This window comes from Andrena cerasifolii, chromosome 6 (genome assembly GCF_050908995.1).
Source record: "Andrena cerasifolii isolate SP2316 chromosome 6, iyAndCera1_principal, whole genome shotgun sequence".
NCBI classification, from domain to species: domain Eukaryota; kingdom Metazoa; phylum Arthropoda; class Insecta; order Hymenoptera; family Andrenidae; genus Andrena; species Andrena cerasifolii.
In genome coordinates, this window is record NC_135123.1 from 4015636 (window position 1) to 4038927 (window position 23292).

Below are 23292 nucleotides of genomic sequence, written 5' to 3' on the forward strand. Positions count from 1 at the left end.
GCGTGTTTGTATGTTTAGGGGGTAAAACCACCCCTGTAAGGATTTCAGGTGTCCGCCTCCGATTGCTTTCGTTTTTGGATATGTTTTAGAGGACAGAAAAATAAGAAAAGGTGTCTTTTTATTTTGGCGTGTTTGTATGTTTAGGGGGTAAAACCACCCCTGTAAGATTTTCAGGTGTTCGTTTCCGATTGTTTTGATTTTTGGATATGTTTTAGAGGACAGAAAAATAAGAAAAGGTGTCTTTTTATTTTGGCGTGTTTGTATGTTTATGGGGCAAAACCACCCCTGTAAGGATTTCAGGTGTCCGCCTCCGATTGCTTTCGTTTTTGGATATGTTTTAGAGGACAGACAAATAAGAAAAGGTGTCTTTTTATTTTGGCGTGTTTGTATGTTTAGGAGGTAAAACCACCCCTCAAATGTTTTTAGGTGTTTGTTTCCGATTGTTTTGATTTTTGGATATGTTTTAGAGGACAGAAAAATAAGAAAGAGGTGTCTTTTTATTTTGGCGTGTTTGTATGTTTAGGGGGTAAAACCACCCCTGTAAGGATTTCAGGTGTCCGCCTCCGATTGCTTTCGTTTTTGGATATGTTTTAGAGGACAGAAAAATAAGAAAAGGTGTTATTTTATTTTGGTCTGTTTGCACGTTTAGGGGGTGAAACCACCCCTCAAAGGCCTCCAGCTGATCGTCTCCGATTGCTTTGGTTTTTGGATATGTTTCCAAACTGTATTTGAACCTGACAAGTACGTAGCATTATGCAAAAATGTCCGCTGGAATAATACATAGGGATGCTGGGTAGAATAGATCACGGTAAAACGATTTCTTCAGCCAAAAACTGATCTCCGTGTGTTGAGTACACCCGCGCGTACATTGCGCACTTGCTTCTACGCTTGGATGGCCGGTTCTTCTGGGAGGGATGCAAGTTCGATTGGTTAGGTTAGGAGGTGTGAAAGTAGCTAGACCAAATTTCTAAACTATAGGGAGCAGATTGTATTAGGACCAATCGGATTTAAAATGCTATCACATTAATTGCATTCACTCATTTCAAACATATGAAAGTATTTAGAATTACATATAACACGTATGGAAGGTACTAAATATCAGTCTTTGATTTTTGCGACTGCGTTCCACCCTTTCAAAAAATCTGAAAAAAGTAGACGTCAATGACCATACAAAGACGCCAAAACTGTAAAAATATAAATGTTGTAGTTTCAAATTTTTACTTTGAAATCATCATTTTTAATATTTTTGAATTTTTTAAAATTCGGGTTTGCCACTGAAAATTCTGAAAAAATCACAGACACGCGTATCAATGGGCAGAAGGCCTCTGATTTTTTGTGTAAGTTTCTATTGAATAGAACAAAAGTAATGGAGCTTAAACTGTAAATTACGTTTCACCCCGTAACTACCCTAGTAGTAGGGGTATCGGGTTGAAACTTGGCAGAAATAGTTTTCTTAGAGGAACCTATCGATTTCCGCAAACAAAGTTCAATTTGGTTTGGGGGCACTTTTCACTATGCTTATCCTGCTGCACCCTTTACGTAAATAATCTTCCTGTTCAAATTTGTGCCCTCCACAATTTCTGGACTTTGGAAAAACGCGTATTCTGCATCCCCTTGTTACTGGACACCCTGTGCTTTCACGAATGAAATAAATCTTGCACTCTTACAAATACTTCTGGTTTCGGAGACGACGCTACCTGTTATGGCTGTACGTGAACGTGTATCGCCAGGACGTGAGGTAGTTACGGGAGAAATCGGCACGAGGAATCCCACTCGTATTTGTAGATTCCTCCCGAGAGGCAGTGGAGTGTCTACGTTCACGTAGCCAATTTGCCGGAACATTAGCTGCGGACGATGTTTCTTCTAGGGTACCCATTATTGACACGGTCTCTTCACAATTGGCTGCAATCGATTGTATTAGTGTTTTACGGAATTCGACGGGACTCAACTTTTTTTTCTGCGCGAATAAAGCATGTAAATATTGGATGACCATCAACCCCTGGATGGTGGAACGTGGAAGTCGGTAACTAGAATCAAGCCTGTCCGATACTAGTAGGTATAGGTATAATAAGGGCAGGGCTCGATTTTAGAAAGTGATGAAATTATGAAACTTCGGAAATATATAGAGGCTGCTATGATAAATAATAAGCTACCTTGTTATTCTGCCCGAAATCACTTCAAAGTGGTAAAACCACATCCCCGAAGGTCATGTTGTTTTTCGCTTTTATTTCAATCTTCGCAAACAATCTATAGAAAAAAATTATTACTTCTTTTGAACACATTTATCGTTCTATTGATTTTTATCCCATGTCTTGATTCTATGATACTTAGGCTTCCTGTTAGAGTGTTTAATTTTCGAGAAGAATTAGCTTCAGTGCAGGAGGAAAGGAAGCTGCCTGACTTTGTCTTTCATTTCGGACCTCGCAGGACTTTAAACGTTATCGTTTCATGCATCGTTGAATTCAATCTGGTATTTTGAGTTTTGATTTTTGATTATGTTGAGTGTTAACGTTTCTCACATCATGAAGAAGCCACAGTTTTTCTGAAAACAGAATTATGGTCCCCCTTTTATTTTGTATTGGATTTGGTACGAATGGACCATGTTGGGGTGTGTGCGTATAAAGGGTTAGCAGTGTTGATTTGCTTTTCATGGCGACTTCTCCGTATGAGCTGTGGTTTTCTATTTTTATTTTATTTTGCTATTTTTCGTTTTGGGCAGATAAACAGTCAGTTTTACGAAGTGCTTGGACTAATATCGAATGATATAAAAAAAGAGCCGAATAAATGTTATTTGGTAATTATTTGAACCGGTTTCCATTGCCGCTCGACATTTTTTAATCATTCCAGAATGTATAATTACATACAACTAAACGCGTGGAATGATTAAGTTATTTAATTATTTATTTCATCCATTAACTGTCAAATTTTTTTTATATAACTTATCCGGCCCAAAATTTCAAAAAAAAATTGGCAGTTAATGGGTTAAATAAATTATTAAATAACTTAATCATTCCACGCGTATATATATATATATATATATATATATATATATATATATATATATATATATATATACAACTAAATAAAAGTTGTGTAACAGTATAATTATATTCCACTTATGTTTTGTTTTGAAAATATTCGATATTTTTGAAAAAGTCCCAAATGGGGATTGTGGCAGGTTGCCTCTCTTTATTATCTTCTAGTGGCACATTCGTCTTTAAAGCGACTGCCGCATATGAGGATACATCGTGCATAATAAATAGAATAAACAGGCGATCTGCTTTTGAGAATAAGACGTACATCAGTATATACCATATGTGGTCGAAATCTGAAATTTTGCTGACGATCGTCCGGGGACTACAGTGTTGTATCCGTTAAGGGTTTCTGCTCATTGGAGCGTCCTTATGTATTAGGCGGGAGAGCTCCCTAAGGATTTCACAGGCGGGATATATCCAACGACCAAGATTACACAGTGCATTCTCCTGTATACCAGTTTCTTCAGTAATTGAAAAGGATTTGTTCTTTCTGAACAATCTATCGCAGATTACATTCTATTATACCTTCCCGGGGGTTGCATAATTTGCTGTTTCATATTATATACAGGATGAGGCATTTGAAACAGGCACTTGAATAACCAGGTTATTTTTAGTGCTGGAAAAAAATACTTACACTTAGACAAACGTTGCTTGATATCAACAGGAACATGCACATGTTCTGATATCAACAGTTGTTTTGTAGGTGGAGGCACAGAGAACATATGCCGGTGAACTGTGTTTTTTTTTAAGTGGAATGATACTGTTTACTTACTATGCAACAGAGTGTCTGTAGTACTATTACCCGGCCGAAAGAAGATCCCCAAGAGGCGGGCTCGGGCGATACAGTCCGTCGCTATGACGATTGGTCGAATCACCTATTTTGGCACACTTTTAAAGACGCGACACACGTATTTTGGTTATTGGCTGAAGTAGGCACATACATTGTCGCACCGCGCGACGAAGAGAGCGCACAAAACACATCGAGATCGAGTGGAATAGAGCGATCTGACCGACGAGCGCCAAAGCAATAGCGTAGGCATCTCAGACGGTTAACCATTAATATATAATAACATAAAAATTTCCTTATTTTTCAAACAATCTGTGCGAGATTGCGTTTGGGCTTATTTTAATCAGAAAAATCTAACCAAACTAATGACAATACTTTCCTGAATATATTGTGAAAAATAAGGAAATTGAGTGCGTGCTAGGAGTCACTGCTCCGCGTCAGCTGTTTCGGCTTTAAACCGCGCGGCCCGGAAGTTCGACCGCTAATATTCAACTGTTAATATCTCGAGAACGAAGCCTCGGATCCCAAAGCTGTAAAGGACTTTTCGATGTCTTTTTGCATCAGGATATTACATGTTCTGTATTGTTCTTCAATTCTGGGACGCCCAGACATCTGGGATTATTGTCGTAAAGGCTGTAAAGTTTTAATATATTTTGGGCACTTATATTCTGTTCCGTTTAAGAAGACGGAATATAATTAAGAAATTATCCCTTGTGTGGTGAAAATTGTCAATATAAGTAGAAAGGAGCAACGGCGTTAATCCTTACTGCACGCGTACGAATCCACTTTCGTACACGAGTCATCCTGAACCGTAAAGAAGCTCCAAATTCCCTGTAACTTTTATCAAGTCCCACCTAAAGTTTTCACATCTGTATTATCTACATCTAATATGTATCTATCTAATACAAATGAACCTAATCGTCTGATGTCTCCCTCAAGGCCAAACAGTCCTTGGAAGATACGAATCCTATTTCCTGCTTGGTTTTAGAAATATTAGATTGTAATGCTGTTAAACTAACTCACTGTATAGTAGAAATACCACCGCGGAATGATTGTAGAAACATATAATAAAAACTACTATGTATTTCGAAATATTGAATGAGAATTGATCTGTGGAGAAACAAGATGGCACACAAGAATTATATTGATTAAGACTTTTATTGTTAATCCGATTATACATAGCATTTCCATACGCTGTCGACTGTTACTTTCGGTAACGTAACATGTACAATGTACATACATTCTACACGGCGTTTCTTACAGCTGTACTGGTGCAACGGCTATGTTAAAAAGCAGAAGAAATGTGTACGGTTTCCATTCAGCCTTCGACGTCAGCATTGTGTCGCGTATGACACCAATTCCTAGGATCGATTAAAATTATACGCAGATCGTTATATGACAGAAATGTAGTACCATTTTACAGAAGACGCTTTCGTGACTCGCCACTGCTGTCTAGGATATAAAAATTCACACGCAGGATCAGTCAACGTCTAATGATCAACAAATCATTCAAAATTTGAATTCGTGAACGCTGCCTTCGTTAGAAATAAAATTATAATAGATGCAACAACTGGGAGAATTAATGAATATAGCATTATTTGCTTCACCGCCAGGATTTTAAAGGTGTTAAAACAATGCGGGACACTTTTTTAGGCATAAATTCAAGTGGCATAAATTTTCCCTGCATGTGCTGCGGTGAAAAATAATATAAAACTTTTGTACAAACATAGGTTCTCAAATGCTTCTTAAAAAGTTATAATAAAAATATGAAACGATTGGCGCAGTTAAAGCTAATACTGGTGAAAACTGTGACATGATGCTGTTCTGTTAGAACCCTTGCCGATATTCTCTAACAGTAACTCTTCAATGATTTTCGTACAAAAGTTGTAAAGGAAATGCATATCTGCATACTCTTCAATAAAAAATAATTTTAGCATTCTGAAGATCGTGAAATATTACCCGGCGAGCCAGTACGCAACTGACAATAAATTACTACATAGTAAAGTGTGCATCTCGCGATCGTGGGTACCAGAGTTGGGCATTAGTCGAATAAATTTTTAGTCAACAAAATTTTTATTCGACTAAATTTTCAGTCGACTAAACTTTTAGTCGTTATTCTCGAATAACTTCATTTTATTTAAATTTTTATTCGAGACTTTTGGTAATAACTTTTTCTTAAAGTATTTATGAACCTATACATATTTATATGACATTTATGTCTTATTTTTAGTCGCTGGACGCACTGGCAAAGTTTTTATGGAACCCTGTGTGGCCCCCTATATACATTCGATGACGCTTAATCTGTTCTTGTGTGCTGCTTGGCATTTACGTCCAACTCCGGCTCTTGCGAAGATGAGCAGCATTCGGTGCTTGCAAGCGAAGGCAGAGCAACGACAGGAGCAGCAGCCCTAGAAGGGATCGCCGGTCTCTACATTTGCAGATTACCCCACCATGCGACTTTTGCTCTTAAGCTTTGTGGACACTAGCAAGAAACTGCGACATTTATTGCGAGAGTTTATGCCAGCGTCTGTGTAAACACGTTTGAGAGTAAGGCCAGCAAGTTCAGTTTGCTGGCGACAGTCTTATAGCGTAAACTCCTCCGAGCTTAAGAGCTCGGTGTTCAGTGTTAACATCCAATAATATTCTCTCAGAGAAGAAGGTTCTATTTCCAAACGCACTAGAAATTTTTGGCGAGAGTAGAAAGCAAGCAGGTGGAACATAATGCTTCGTTCCGAATCCACGTGCACTAGTAAACTCATAAAGCACATATCATGAGTTAACGTCCTTTAAGTCCACGCCGGCTCATTTTAAAAGCGAAAACTTTCAGTTCCTAGGTATTTCATACTCTGTCAGCATGGTTTACCAGATTTACCAGCTTTATGACTTTTTTGGCTACGTCTGGACTGCAGTGGATCATTCGGAGTCTCGCCTGGTTAAGACCGTTCCCACCCTTGTTAATTTGTGTCTTCCTCCTTCCATTTCCATGAAGGAGTCCGCCAGAATTAAACAACTTTGAGCCACCCAGGAATGTTATTGTCTTTTTAATAAAAGTAACACTGAGTGTGCATACAGCAGCGTGTCTATCAGATATATTAGCCGGTGAGTTTCGTGAGGCGTATTCTCCCACCACACCGCTTATATGCCTCGGTGCTCCTTTTCTCAACGTTTTCTGACTGGCTCTTGTTCCATCTCGCTCTCGCCTTCGCAGAACAAGAGCGAGTCAGAAGTGGTGGGGATAGCGCCAAGCTCTTGACGTGTAGGCCAAGCCGAGTTCTTAGCGTAGAAATACATACATCAGAATAGGTGCGCGTTAGGTCCGAAATAACTCAGGAGCTTTATTGGTCATATCGTTGATTCTTTCTCGATAGCTTCGTCTCGTATTGGTTTACGCCAGGCCTTCCCATGTAGGGGAAAACCACTCCTGAAAAATATGTTTCGGTTCTCCCTCGAACGCTACACCTTCAGCTAAGGTGGGACGATTCCTACTATTTCTCCGAGGAGACAGTAATGGCGCTAGGAAGCATGTTGGGGCGCTTTATGGTGGAAGTACCGAATGTGTCAATTTTTTGTAGGAAATTTCATAATGACTTAAAAATATAAGGAAAAATTAAAATTGAAACTAGCATTTCAAAATGACGTAAAAAGAATTTTAAAAATTTATTACAAACAACGATATAGTTTTCCCTACTATTTTGAAGTCATTATGAAATTTCCTACAAAAACTTGACACATTTGGTACTTTCACCCTACAGCGCCCCAACATGCTTCCTAGCGGCGTTACTGTCTCCTCGGAGAAAGAGTAGTAGGAATCGTCCCACCTTAGCTGAAGGCGTAGCGTTGGAGGGAGAACCGAAACACATGTTTCAGGAGTGGCTTTGTCCTACATGGGAAGGCCTGGTTTACGCATAGCTTCGTAACGTACACAACTACTACGCTAAGAATAAACAACAGCCACACGGCTTCGTTCAGGCGGAGCCGAGCAGCGTTCCGTTACCCCACCATATCCTTCGAGGGCCCAGGCTGTGATGCCAGATCGGGGACGGGTTCCCTCGAGAATTTCCCCCACCTCGCGCATACTACGCCGGAGCAGCGTGTCCGTGAGCTCGGCGCTTCGGAGTCCAACTCAGGGACACGCAGCTCCGGCATAGTGCGCGCGAGGTGGGGGAAATTCTCGAGGGAACCCGTCCCCGATCTGGCATCACAGGGCCCAGCAACTTCAACTGCCAATCCATGATCGTCAGGTGGTGGCGGCTGATTTCTCCTCGCGCGCTGCTCGCGAAACCGACCTCACCGGCCAATATATCTGAACACGACCTTAAGTAGATATGTTGCGCATTAAATATTTAATGCCAACTCTCAGGAACAGTGTAGACATGCGTCACATATATTCCGTAATACTAACTGAGATTTCTTTCGCAACTACTTGCAGGCAATGATTTGCAAGAAAAAACTGCCGCAGTGTAAACACTCGTGCAAGTTTATTGTGCAATAAATGTTGCAAGTTGGTTGCTACTTGGTGTCCAGAAGGCTTTAGGAGGCCGAGTTGCCTGGCTTGATTGCTCCAACAGTCTCAGAACAGCTCGCATTTGCTCGTGCGAGGAAACTCTTGGACGTGCGTAGACGAACAGTTCTAATGTTGACAAGTAAATCTGTCACTCGGTATATCCTCACTTTAAGCGGGGTCCACCTGAATGCGTGTATACGTTGAGTAAAACTGAGCGCGCATGTATAGCTAATGTAGGTACTGTTGTTTGCAGAAAAGAAGGCGCCCGGACGCTAAGCGGGTCAAGGGGGATACTTTGCTCGCATTGGCTCCCACCGCCTGGGTCCCGTTCGCTTATATAGCATTCGTCGACGTTGCCGCGTCGGCCAATGCGAGCAAAGTATCTCCCTTGCCCCGCTTAGCGTTAAATTTGAACGTACCATTTCCACCACCGTTTTCTGTACGACCGTCTTCACCCTCATCCTTCATCACCACGAGCTCAGCGAATCTGTTACGAGACCAACTCTTGGAAGCAAAACGCTGCCCTACTTGCGAGAATTTGAATGCGCGGGCCCAACTAATTCAAGTTAACCGGTTACTGCTGTACAACGAAACAGCAAACGTGATACAAAAATAGACCATATGAGAATATATGGATAGTGGTCACGAGTTACCGAAGTGTCTCGCGCAAAAAGGCCCTTAGAAGCAAGCAATGACGCAGAACTTTCACATACCATTTGTAATCTGCATAAACAATTACATCGTGAATATCGTCAAGACCTTTTCCATTAGAGGGTTGTTTGCTACGTGCAGGCATTCCCTGGCGGAAGTAATAATCATAAAGAGTAATGCAAGTGTAATATTGCACGGTAATGTCGACTCGTACCGGGCGGGGAGGCAATTTCATGCTCCTATGGAACCCCAGTGCATTAAGTATGTGATTTTACCTATTCAAATCCAGAGGAATCTTCTTTACATAATTAAACACACGCTTGCGTTTGTTACATATTTGCACCCGAATAAATTATACTTAATCCTCCAGTTGATACGCACAATCACAATGTTTCGCTTAAAATTATTCAGTTAATATTATGTTTATACATAGAATGGCACTGAAGAAGTACAATTTTACGGAAACGTGTTCGTACAAACGAAAGAAAATGAACAATCTGTAATGTGCTAGAAAAGTTTCTCCGCAGTACGGTCTGTTGATGGGTTATCGATTAGTAGCGAAGTTTACAGTTCAGTCCCTTAATTCATGTGACAAGTGCAGCAAAAGAAATTTAATTTAATTCGATTTATTTTATATAATATAAACTTACCAAGCAATGAATTTAATTATACTAGCTCTGGAAGATCATAAAATTGTTCTCGTTTTACAAACACATACTTGTATCATGATTTCTAGTGAAATGATGCAACGTAATTCGGTATTAGCAATTATCAAGTATTCAATTTTTGTCAGTTTGTTTTAACACCTGTACATGTCCAGAAGAGTAGTCTAGAAAAGAAGTCTGGACTGCAGAGCCCTGCAACGGGCGGGTTTGATCCGCACGTCACCCGATTGTATCTCGATGCGCCTGAACCACCCGGACCCGAACTTTCCCCGCCCATACCCACCCACACCCGCTCGACGCCGCCGAGCGCTTAGCCAACCCGTCCGTACCCGCGACGGATGAGCCGGGTCATCGTTGGTTTCTATCCGCCCGACGCCGCCGAGCGCTTATCCAACCCGCCCGATGCCGCCGAGCGCTTATCCAACCCGCCCGACGCCGCCGAGCGCTTATCCAACCCGCCCGTACCCGCGGCGGATGAGCCGGGTCATCGTTGATTTCTATCCGCCCGACGCCGCCAAACGCTTATGCAACCCGCCCGACGCCGCCGAGCGCTTATCCAACCCGCCCGTACCCGCGGCGGATGAGCCGGGTCATCGTTGATTTCTATCCGCCAAACGCCGCCAAGCGCTTATCCAACCCGCCCGACGCCGCCGAGCGCTTATCCAACCCATCCGTACCCGCGGCGGATGAGCCGGGTCATCGTTGATTTCTATCCGCCCGAGGCGCCCGAACAGTCATCAGTCACGGGTAAGAGAGAGTAACAGTGTGGGCAAGAGCGAGTAACAGTGTGGGCAAGAGCGAGTAACAGTGTGGGCAAGAGCGAGTAACCGTGTGGGCAAGAGCGGGTGACATCATGACTGGTGACTGCCTCGAGCGTTTCAGCGTTCGGGTGTCTTGGGTGTCCCGGGTGTCTCGGACGCCTCGGGCGGATGGAAAACAACGCTGACCGGACTTAAGGTCTAAACACACTTGTCAGTTCCGTGTCAGTGCCATTCCGGCGTGCCAGTGGTAAGAAGAAGAGGGGCGTAGAGTGTCTCTTCTTCTTACCACTCCAGCCTTACCACACCTACCAATCGGCCGATCCGCCGCGGGCACGGGCGGATCAGCCGATTGACCCGCGATATACCCACCCGTTGTAGAGCTCTCTGGAGACTATGTATATTCATAATCGTACTTATTGATTATATTTTTTATGAATTTGATCTGATTGCAAAAGAATATTCCGACTATTTGATAGAACACCCAGGAGCATATAAGGTGGGAGGTAGAGCTATCATTCCAGGTTATTGACTTGAATTATCTTAAGTTTCGGCCAACTTTCGCACGAACCGTTCAACAAACAGAGTGAATAGGATACAATGAGAATGAGTGAAACAATGTAATATCGATGGATTTTACGTCTACTTGCAGTTGGTGCTCGGTATTCGAGAACGTTAAGGCCTGCGTGCCGAATGAGTTATCTATTCCGTAATGAACATTTTTATTCGGATATTTTTCAGTACATCTTCGTAAGAATATAAATGTGCCAGGTTTTCCCGATAGAAACGAGTTCAAGTACGACTTCACATGGACTAAATTTATTTATATGTGATAGATATATTGTTGGTGAAACTGACCAAGTCCATATATCTCAATTTTTGGTAAATGCAAATTTAATGTTCAATCTATTACAGTAAATCAGGTAATAATTATTGAAAACTATTGCAAAATACATCAGCTTTTCCCTATATGGATTTTTATTAATTTATTGTAAAAAAAACTTAGAAAATAATAGATTCCACTAATCCTTAAGGATTTTAGAGTGATGGACTTGGTCAGTTTTACCAAGCCAACGATATGATTATTTAATTTTCAGGATTCAAAAGTGATTTTGATTGCATATAATTAAATGTAGTCTGTATGACGTTGTATTTAGACTCATTTCCATCGGATCACTATCGCCAATTTATTAAATTCCATGAAGATGTAATAAGAAGTGTTGATTTTCATGAGTCGATGATACCTAACCAATTTTTTGTCCGTGCAAAACTTTTCGATTAGTTACGATGGTTAGGTTACTTTGTAAGGATAACTGAAACTTATTTGCAAAACTTATTAACAATTTTTACACACTCTGAACGTCAAATATAAAAACTGCGAGTGTCACGTGAAATTAATGTCGATATGTTTTGTCAGCAAGTGTTCAACAGATTTCATCTGTTCGATACTAAGTAAAGTAGCATAAAATTGCGGCAATGGGGTCATTACACATTAGACCAGGCATGCTTAACTGTCCTCTTGGCGGGCACCGGCAGCCGCCGTCAGCGCCCGCGAGTGCCCGCGATCGCGTTCAAGGCCAAACGAGTTCGACAACGGAGTGGGGAGCAACTCGAAGGCAGTAAATTTTCATTGTAAGCTCCCCGGGGTTTGTTTGTTCCGTGATCATCTCTATCCCGCCTAACCGGGAGGATTCCCCTCGGAACGAGGCAAGCGTAAAGGGGTCTCCAGAAACATGCTGAAGCATGCGATGCATGCATTGACTTCATGAAACCTGAGAGTCGATGCATGCATGCTGGAGGTCCCTTAAAAGACCATGCTCATTCGCTCCCGCTTCTTTCTTACTCGTGTCCTTTTCTTCAACTGCCAATGCCGCTATCGACAAAACATAATAAACATCAGCTGGAGCCGAAACACGGTGCTAATCGTTTGCGTGGCTGGGCGAGTTTCGCGGCCTACTTACTCGCCGAACCACGCGCCGTGGGAATGATCAGCTTGGGCTGGCCGCGACGTCGAAACGCCCAAGGCTTGCTGACTGGCGCTCTCTAAACAGATTTGACAAACATATAAAAAAGGCTGGCCGTGGGAGTGCACCTTAAGACTCTGCTCAGTCCCGAGCGATGAGCTTACAACGAGAATTTACTGTAGTGGGTGCGGAGCGTTTGTGTGTGTAACATGAGCCCCTCAATTGTAATGGGTCCACGATCTCTACTCTCTACATCAGAGGTGCACACGGAACCGCTTTTACCTCCTCACGATTCTGGGCGTCGGATCAGGAGCCTATACGCACGCCAGCGGGCAACAAACCCACACTTCTTGGTAAACGTGGTGGGGTACCCTGTCAATCTAGAGCAGTGGTGCATACGGTGTCGCTTTTACCTCCTCGCGATCCTGCGCGCTGGGTCAGAGCCGAGCGTCGAACTGTGCAATGTAAAGGTGGGTATCCACTTGTTACGTATCCTCATATCGTATCGCCGTTGCGTGTCAACCAGTGATACGATACGACGCAATGGTGTGTGACTTTTTCCCGCATCACCACTGATGCTGTTGCATATCTTTGCATCAAATTTTGATACGCGACGCTGCAACGTTGCCTGTCCAAACTGATAAGCAACAACGATACGATATGAGGATACGTAACAAGTGGATTACCACCTTTACATTGCACAGTTCGACGCTCGGTTCTGACCCAGCGCACAGGATCGCGAGGAGGTAAACGCGACACCGTGTGCACCACTGCTCTAGATTGACAGGGTACCCCACCACGTTTACCAAGGAGTGTGGGTTTGTTGCCCGCTGGCGTGCGTATAGGCGCGCGTCCGTGGGCGCTGGCGGGTGTCTTGCCAGCGTCTTTAAGCATGCCTGCTTTAAGGTCTGGGCACACATATCTGCACTCAATAGCAAGCCTGCTCATTACAATCATTAAAAATAATCAGAATTATATCACGTTTGGTGTCATTTTCATCTGAAAAACGCCAGCAATCCATTGGCGATACTTCTATGATGATCTAATACAAAATATGGAAAGTGGCATTTACATTACCGAATGGCCTATTGCTGTCTTTGTCTTTATGACTCTAGGGTGTAGGACCCCCGAAGCGTGTCGCTCGAGAGCTTCGAGCCAAGAACCCATCAACGTCATAAAAGAGTCCCATTTAGTAAAGTCAGAATATCCGGACCAACGAATTTTAACTTCAGAGTACGGATACGGATTCGACACTGGAGGAAAATGACGTCAATCACACTGACAAGTGTGAACTGCTCCAGCCGAAAACAGGGAAACGATATTTTTTACCACTGACACTGATGGCACGGAACTGATATATGTGCCCGGATCTTTAGACCGACTAATTGTAAGTAGAATTTCAACAACTCCACCGTGAATGCGGAAATGGAGATTCTTAATTTACAGTGCCTTTGTGAATTACTTTCTACCTCTTTCCTGTTAGCTTTTTCACTATCTCAGTCTCCTTCTATCACGTTGATTAATTAGTGGGTGCAGACGGACTATGGATTTGACCATAATATATGCCTCTTGGATGACAAGCTGAACAATCCGAGCCCGTCCTCTCCGTCGGTTCGTTTCCTGCAATCATCATTGTTGAAAATTAAAAAAAAATGCCTGGCGCAATGACAAATTAAAAAATGAACAAACGAATAATCGAAATACCGTTGACTTATCGAGGATGGGATAAATAACAAACCGACTCAAAGAAACCGAACAGAATTAGAATGCTATTCGTGGATGGTGCTTGCTTCTATACAGGGTGTTTATAAAAATGTGCGACATTTTTTTCAGGATCAGTTCTACTTGCCAAAATAATAAAAAAAGTTGGTATACGCATATGTCCACGAATGCTTAGTTTTGCAGGTATAAGCATTTTTATATTTCTTGTTAAATATGTTGTGTAATTTGTTACACAACATATTTCTGCATACAGTTCGTCGATACTGTGAAAATTGGTAGACCGCAATAAATTGTATACTTGCGTCGGCCATTACTACTAGTTCGCGTACTGACCGCTAGTGTCGCATACTAATGTTCTACTCCCAATACTGGACATTTAGTGATGACATGAAAGTTATTTAAGAATTTCAACATAAGTTTTCATACATTCTGGAAATTTTTTGTATTGAACTGATTACTAAGCATTTTCGTAAGTTCAGGACTTTTTGATGTAAATAAATAATGAAATATTAAAGAGATATTAGTAAAAATGTAAAACAAAATTTCGTCGTAATTACCGGACACGCTTAAAGCTTGAGAATTATTTACCGTGGCCGAACTACCGGACACTATCTAGATGCATTATCCACTTAACTAAAACATCTTCGTGAGATTCTGGTCCTGGCTTTTTGTCCTAATATTTGTTTTTAATTTTGACGCGTAACGTGCACCTTGGAATGCCAAACTGTATGCTAGCTGCATTTACCGAAGATTGATGTGAGGTTATAACCTCTAATGCTTTGTTATTCGAGTCTTTACTGTATTCTTTTCTTATAGCTTTACTCATATTCAGATCTGCCAAATAAAATTATTAATGTTAAAAATTCTCTGAAATGTTCACAAACATTGTTACTTTAATGAAAACATCTACATCGATTCGAAAATAGGTTAGATCGACACGAACATTGACGCAGTCCCCGGATTCGCTTTAAATTTTTAGAATATTATTAAACCACCTCCATATGCATTTTTTATTATTATTTGAACTTAGTACTATCACTACATAACCATTTTTGTACATTAGATCAATCGAATTATTATTATATCGACTCTTAAATGTAAGTGATGCTTAGCCATTTTGATAATGAAAATGGTCAAATGCCGATAATTGGGGAGTTGACAAAATTTTTAAGCGTTTAAAACTGTTCATTATGATAAAATATGCTTGTAAAAAAAACATTGATTTTTTGCTACACCTCTAACATGAAAAAAATGTAATTCTTATTTGAAATAAAAAAATTGCCGCGAAAACGCACTGCATGGTCACGTGACCATTTATGACGTCAACGTGCAGTGAACACAGAAAGTTGTGGTTAGGGAAAGTAAGGGGTGAATTTTTCTCACAAAAATAATGGCGAATAAAAATTATTATCAGCACTGTGCTGTTCCCTGTTGTGGGAACACTTCGATACGTACGCCGAAGAAGTTATTTATTCATGTTCCGCTGGAAACAAATATTCGCAATAAGTGTATTCGGCAGAACAGAAGTCTGGATTTGTAGCGAAATAGCTAGCCACCATAATAGCGTCCAATGTTGGTAAATTTGTGCTGTCACCTTTAACGAAGTTATTTTCCATTGCCAATAATAATATATATAAGTGTCATTCGTCGCTATATATAAATCGCTGTTGACGTCACGCGCCGTGATTGGCGTTTGAGATCACATGACTCAGAACTTAAAACCGTCAATTTTATTTATTAAATTTTGGTAAAACGAATAAGTGTTTTATTAATATTTCTATCATTTTAGGCTTTTCATTAATAAATCTGTGGATTTCACTACTTTTCCCTTTTTTTCAAATACTGGCAACTCCCCAATTGCCAGAATGAGAATTTCTATACATTTTTTACACGTTTAACCTACATTAATTATAAAAACCTTCATTTATTTAGAAAACTATTTTCAAAACTATTTTCAAAATTTTCTAAATTTCAAATGTTATTACAAAAATATTATATTTTAATTCATATAGCCTGGATTTTATAAATCATGAAAAAGAATATTGGGTCCGGTACATGGGTCCTTTACCCTGCGATAAAATCGAATTTCTTCCCAGAGCGTTTACGTTAGTCAAAGTGATCTCCCTTATTATCGATGACCCTATGTTCGCGTTCACCGGCAAGGTACCGCAGCTATCTCGTTATTTTCGGCTTACAGCTGTTTTCAATAGCTCAACTGATGTCCCAGCAAGTGTATGGCGCGCTTCCGCGGTGGTAGATATACAAACGTGACATTTAAAACGTACACATGTTTCGTTGCTTATTCCTAAATTCCTACGTAGTCAACGATTTCGCTGTGCTTACACGCTATTATCGACGCTTGGAAAGAGAAATCGATAGGAAATGGAACGAAGCAGAAGCGCACGAAATGGAAAATAACATAACTTATACAAATTTAATATAACTTACCTATATTCAGTAACATTGGCATTGCGATGTATGTAATGTACTAACTTTGTTATCATGGATAAATATGATTCTTCGAAGCAAATGTTTATGCTCACTTCAAATGTAACGAATATAAGGGAAGAACGACATGAGCCGTTTATTTCGAAAGTGGCCTAAGTCCATTTATCTTCAAATCGAGATATTTAAGGGTTTGCGTTTCAATGAATTTAAAAATATACGTATAGGATACTAATGAGTCATACTGCTTAAGTGTATCTAAGGATGTTAAATTTATAGTTGCTATTAAAATAGTGGCAATTATTAAGTGAATAATATGCGTTTTCTTATCAAGAATGGAGTTAGGCCACTTCGAAAATTAACAACCAGATTCGTTATAAAATTTGAAGGTGCCCAAGTCCATTCAACATAATTTAAGATGCTTCAAATTGAAAAAAAAAGAAACAATACTGAATTTATTTTACATATCGTTAAAACACTTCGGAAACATAATTTATGCGTTTCATAACATTTTTTAACTACATAACGTACAAAATTACAAACATAAATTTATTACAAAACAATTTACTACTCATCTACGTTTTGTGCGTGTGAAAGGGATTTGAAGAAATCATGATGTTCCGGTGGTATATATCGTAATAGGTCCATTATGTCCTTGAATTTTGCTGTTATAATTTGTCTGATATTTTTATACAGTGGTGTCAATACAATATTTTCGAACTTTCTTGGTCTACCCCGACGTGGTAATAAATGCAGGACTTTAAAATTTTCATTCTTATTCATTGATGTCTTATAGAAAATTTTATACGGTTCATTTCTGACAAAACGCATCCAACATATTTTTAACCAGTTTATTGATTCTCCATCAGAATTCTTTACCCTCTTAAAAATTGCGTAATTAATTAAAATTACCTTCATCACTGCTTTACACGGTTCGATTATTGAACTAACTCTGAAAACTTATGTGTCAAGAATTATCGTATTTGCTCGGATTATAAGCAACGTGAAATGCTTTACTGCTAAATAACGTGAAGTTGTACATGTAACCATGGGAACCGGAAAAATTTGAAAAATGGAGTTAGGCCACTTTCAAAATAAACGGCTCACATGTCAGTTTCTTTAATAAAGCCTTCATTATAATTAATCCAGTCAATGATTTTTTCATCCAGAAGACTGATTTTTGATTATATTTGTAATTTTTCGTCTTATGAAAGAATTAAAAATATAATATAAACAATACAAACATATATGTAGACTTCACCCTAAATCGATATTTACAAAATAAGCCAAGCTTAACCGACAGATTCTGACAGCTTTTTTCCTTGATAATGAAAGATCATATAAATAAATCGCATTCAACATTTTTTATTTCTTTTTACACGAGGAATCACCCCCTTTCTTTGTGCATCACGATTACTGGTAGATATACCCTGTATTTTTGCAAGGCATTATACACCGACTGTTCGCAATTTTTGAGTAAAATCGCGCAAGCGTCAGAGGAAACACGCCTCCTCGTAAAGAGGAGTTAATCTGCAACCCCATTTCCCATCTTTACCAGCTCCGAGCTCCAATCCCATCTCTGTTTGATATTAAGGCAACCCTCCGCCTCCAGTTAACATACCGGTCGCGACTAATTACTCTAATTAATTGAGACTCTGATCTTCTCGTGAACTGCTCGAGCTGCGCTAATTACTAATTACTAATATTAGGGTGGCATAGTTCGAAACGTGGAGGGTTAAACACTAAATGAGCGACGTCTGCCATTTCTGTTAAGGTCCGAATGGTAATTATTTTCAAGAATTACACGTTGCTGTAGCTATTTATCACTAAAAAGCATTTCATTTTAGTTCTTCGTTTTGAACGACGACTGACATAGCGGGGTTCAAAGTATTTAAAAAAGATATTAAGCTCAACGATTTTAGCATACAAATGTAGGGTGATAACGAATTAATTCGTTCACATCGTCGATAAAATATACTACTACATATAATAAAGCTGCTGAAAGTGGTAGAGGAATATCTTGAAAGTTAGGTATAACAAGGTCTATCTTGGTGCGACTTCTCTTTTTACGAAAATGTAATTGCATTTTTGTTCTCAAATGGAATAGGTAATATATGTAAGTACATTCACTTATGCTGTTTTTAGACAAATCCCATTTCTTCGTAAGTTTGTACATAAAAGTTATGTCCGAAGAATAAATACAGCATAGGTAAGATATTTCGAATTTCTTACTCAGGCACCTGCTTCATTCAAATAGACGTAAACGTTCCATTACGAAAGACAAAAATTAATTTCTAAAATCAAAATCGTAGAATTCGCTCGTAAATTTTTGGATTCTATTGTTAAATCACTCTAATATGAAGCAGCTGTTTAAAAAAATATTCTACGTTTGCGTTGAACTCATTATACCAAATAGACATGTTGTCCTATTTCTTCTTAAGGGGGTCCGAATCGATCGTAGCGTCCCCAGTAAACAAACGGACCCTATTGAAACTACTGCGGTCGGTAAAGAGAACTTGTTCAGTGGTGACATCTCCAGGTACTCTAGGTAGATGAATTTTTGGCGCCTAGTTGCCACAGAGTTCTCTCTTTCTTTCGAGAAGTCTTGAAGGAATACGGGAAGAGAGCTGCGTCTAGCGTCGGAGCCTCGCTGAACGTGGCAATAATGAAAGATACAGAGGTCCGCGAGTGTAAGAAGGAAAGATAGAAAGATACCAAACCTGACATAATTTGAACTATCATTATTAACGATGTCACACATAAAATTTATTTGCAGAATTGAAACTCGGATTCGTTCAAAGTAATCCAATTTAAATTATTTTCTGTCAATTTAATCGGCAGAATCACTTTCATATTGATACCATGAAAAATAAGGAAATTCTGTTTCTGCATAATCGATGATACATCGCCGAGCAACTCCAGGCGGCAGGTTAGATATATTCAAACATTGTTTTCCAATTTTCAATTTTATCGGACTTAAAAGACTTAAGGGGACATTCTACGGCAGGGTTGCACAGGGAGCCGTTTTTAGTGCCTAGCTGCGAGCAACCAGCCTGTCCCGTTGCTAAGGTTAGAATCGGTGAGGAGAACTGCAGTAGTGTATATAGCTGGGTTCAAGTCATACCAAATGCACGCACACTACTGCAGTTCGCCTCACCAATTCTAACCTTAGCTAGGCGCTAAAAACGGCTCCCTGTGCACCCCTGTTCTACAGGCCCGGCCGAAAATTCGGCTACTTTTCGGTGATAGTTTTCAAAATGAAATAAACACTTCACGTTTACGAACTTTTGGAGGTATACTGTACCACTCTTGAATTATAATAAACAATCTTTGTTGTTTGTTTATTTCATTTGTTTACATAAATATTTCACAGTGAAGTTGACGTCTTCAGAATTTGACCCCTTGCTGTCGGTTGAAATTCCAGGCGAATGAATTAGTGGAAATAAAAAAGCCAAAAATATTTTTAATTTGCAAGAGTATGGAATTTTCTCCATTCCAAAACAAGCAACCGATACCTTTTACGCCCACGGAACTGACACGGAACTGATATGTGTGCGCAGACCTTTGAGTCCCTGGAGTCAGACGTCTTTATGCGTATTTTCAAGAATTAATAATTCGGAAATGAAGCCACAAACGCGATTTAATAATTCATGATTTTCGTCTTATTTTGGCATTTAGAATCACACGTTAACGTTTCTGATACATGTTGACGAACACCCTGCATACAAGTTCCATCCTTAGTTCAAACATCTGCAGCGTTTAGAAAAGGCAGGGTCTGCTAGATATGTCTTGCTGACAAATTCTGGCAGACCCAGGACGAAACGCACTTCTCGTTCTCTTTCCTCTTCCTCTATCTTTACTTCTCCAGAATAACATGGAAATTGGTGGGGTACGATTTCGGCAACACTTCCTTATACATATACACATAATGATCTTATTTGTATTTGTTAAACAGTTCTCGCAATACACAAGATTCATTTCTGTAATATGATGTATGTGCAATAAAATCGTCTTCTATTGTTAAAACTGATTTTATAGCATTAATATACTACAATAGTATTTTCTAGGTGTAATATGTAAGATCCCCTGCTGAATATCAACACAATGTTAGCGGAACGTCAGATATCTTTCCCAAAAGAGTTATACCCTGCAGGTGAAAGCATCAAATCATATGTATTAACTACTTTCCTTATGCTATGAGAAACGTAATTGAAATTTACGATTTTAGGAAAAGAAATCAGACGTTTGCATTATATAATTGTGTGTATCGTACCTTTTAGCGCATTCGTGTGTCTATAGAAACTGTTTCCTTGCCAGCTGTCAGGACTTCTTGCTGGTTGAAGTTCTAGTTTTATGTCACGCATAGCTGCTGTCTCCTCTGCTACTTTTTCAGCTTCCCGTTCCTAGAATACAGTCGTATTGGAAGTATAAAATATCGATCTTCGAAATCCACTGATGCATAAATACATGACAATGATATGCCATTAAATTTATAACATTCTATTATCTGAATCAAAATTTATCTAATCCTGCGTATAAAATTTGTTTAATTTTCAGGATGCAACATAAACTTTGTATGAGATTATTATTTGCGGAGTCTTTAATAAACTCACATATGGTGTATTTTAGGACTATAACAATAAAATTAACGACGATTAGAATTCATAGAAAGAAACAAGAAAACACGTTTACATATTGTTATTATTACAAGTTTAATAAAGATCGTTTTTAATCTTTCATAATGTAATACATTTATTAATTTATCGGATAATGTATCTATTTGTACTGTTACGTCCGAAACCGAGGTGGTGATTGGTGATTGATTCCGGAAACCGTAAAGAGGGATCTTGCCCCGTCGCCTCCGGCATAACCGTAATCCCTCGGGCCGGTCACGCTTTTTGGAGTACTGTTCGGAACAGGTGGATTGGCATTAAAGATCGAGGAGGAAAAGAAGACGTGCGTGTTTCGTCTTGGGACCGTCAGCCAGACTCATCAGTAGGGCTATAGCTGACGGCCCCTGCCCTGGACACACGGGGACTAAGAGGAAATAAACTTAGAACTTGTATATATACGAACGAGAGTGGACGAAAGGACTTGCGAGAAGAGTAGACCTCTAGCGGCGCCGGCGGAGACTAACCGGCGTGACTCCTGTGGTGTGGCCGGGACGTCACAGTATATGTATTTTAAAATGAATATTCGTCGTATTTGCATTTCAATAAGGATAGGTATTTGGAACTTGTACAGAGTCATCCGTTAAAATTGCAACCTACGCGCGCGCGAACAGACGAAATGGCAACACCGCCTCACGGACGCATCCCACTAAATACAACCATTCACCGGCCCGGCGTTCGGAGGGCTGCCAGCGACCGCTGGACAGCAGTGATGTCCGAGCTTCGAAAATTTTAGGATGGTCTCTTTCAAATTAACGTCGCAAAGAGCTGTGCGGAATTTCCCAGCCCAGGTGAGCGAACCACGCGCTCCGCTTTTATGATCGGTTTACCACTCGCACCCCAGATTACTGTAATGAGGTTTGAAAACAATGTCGACTGGTCTCGTACCCGTCTTAACTTCATCAATTTTAGCTACGACACGGCGCTATACCCCTGTACGGAGAGATTTTTCGCCACCTGCGTGTAAAATCCACAATAATGGCGCTTTTCATAACAATTGTGGTTAAAAATTGATAAAAGAAAAAGGAAGTAAACGTAAAATATTTTAAATTATCCATCATTAAGAGGGAATAATTTTTCCTCATTTTTGAGCGCAAATTGCATTCCGATATCTTTTATAGTTCAAAAGTTATACGAAAAAGGCCCCAGTTTCTTCAACCTGGGCCTGTAAATCTTAAATAGGTCTTTGTGACGTTAATTTGGAAGAGACCATCCTAAAGTTTTCGAAGCTCGGGCATCACTGCTGTCCAGCGGTCGCTGGCAGCTCTCTGAACTCCAGGACGGTGCATGGTTGTAGTGGAATGCGTCCGTGAGGCGGTGTTGCCATTTCGTCTGTTCGCGCGCGCGTAGGTTGCAATTTCAACGGATGACCTTGTACAGCAGGCCTGCCCTTTAGCGTGCGCATACCTCCTCAAGTTCTGGGACCCGGGCAACAGCCGAGGGCTGAATTGTTTCCTTGTTAATCGTTGCGTGGGTTTTGGGAGAACTGCAAGAGTGTGTGTGCGCGTGAGGCCCAGCTATACAGACTCGTAGTACGAGCCAGTATGGACGCACGCACAGTCTTGCAGTTCTCCCGCAGCACATGCTGTGGTGGAGATCCCGACGATGTTCAGACCCGATTCGGGCTACAAGTATGACCGCTATGAGCGGGCAATTTGATTTCAGGTCGGCTCGGCAAAATTCGGACGCGATTTGCTCGAAAGCCAGCTATTAAGAGGAGACCGAGAAAGAATTATGTATACCATTTATATCAATACCAGTGATAAGTGAATCATCCTAAAACCGTCGGGATCTCGACCAATATGGAAGTATCGGGACCCCGCCCGAATTTTTCCGGCCCATCCCGAGCCCGAAACGTCGGGTACCCGCACACCCCTGGCACTAGGTGTTTTTTCCGCAACACTCGAAAAGGACGTGCCATCCGGCACTCCGTGGCGAAAACAACACGCCACGATACCTCACTGAGGCATCGTATCTATGTATTTGGAAGTAACAACAATGGATTCCTGGCGTTCTCCCGATTGAACCATACCAAATGTCATGTAAATCGGAGTATTTTTAACGAAGGCAGCTTGAAATTATACAAATGAT

General features: G+C 40.4%; 1 protein-coding gene across 1 annotated transcript in view; it reads right to left on the reverse strand.

The window, feature by feature from the left end:
• Nucleotides 1–13260: 13260 nt before the first annotated feature.
• Nucleotides 13261–23292, reverse strand: part of Fuss (SKI family transcriptional corepressor fussel) — an 88467-nt gene continuing 78435 nt past the window's right edge. The window contains exons 5-6 of the mRNA XM_076814192.1: nt 20805–20934; nt 13261–13984 (exon numbers count right to left, since the gene is read on the reverse strand). Coding sequence (XP_076670307.1) covers nt 13884–13984; nt 20805–20934 — 231 coding nt within the window. The 3' untranslated portion in view covers nt 13261–13883. The remainder of the gene's footprint in view (nt 13985–20804; nt 20935–23292) is intronic.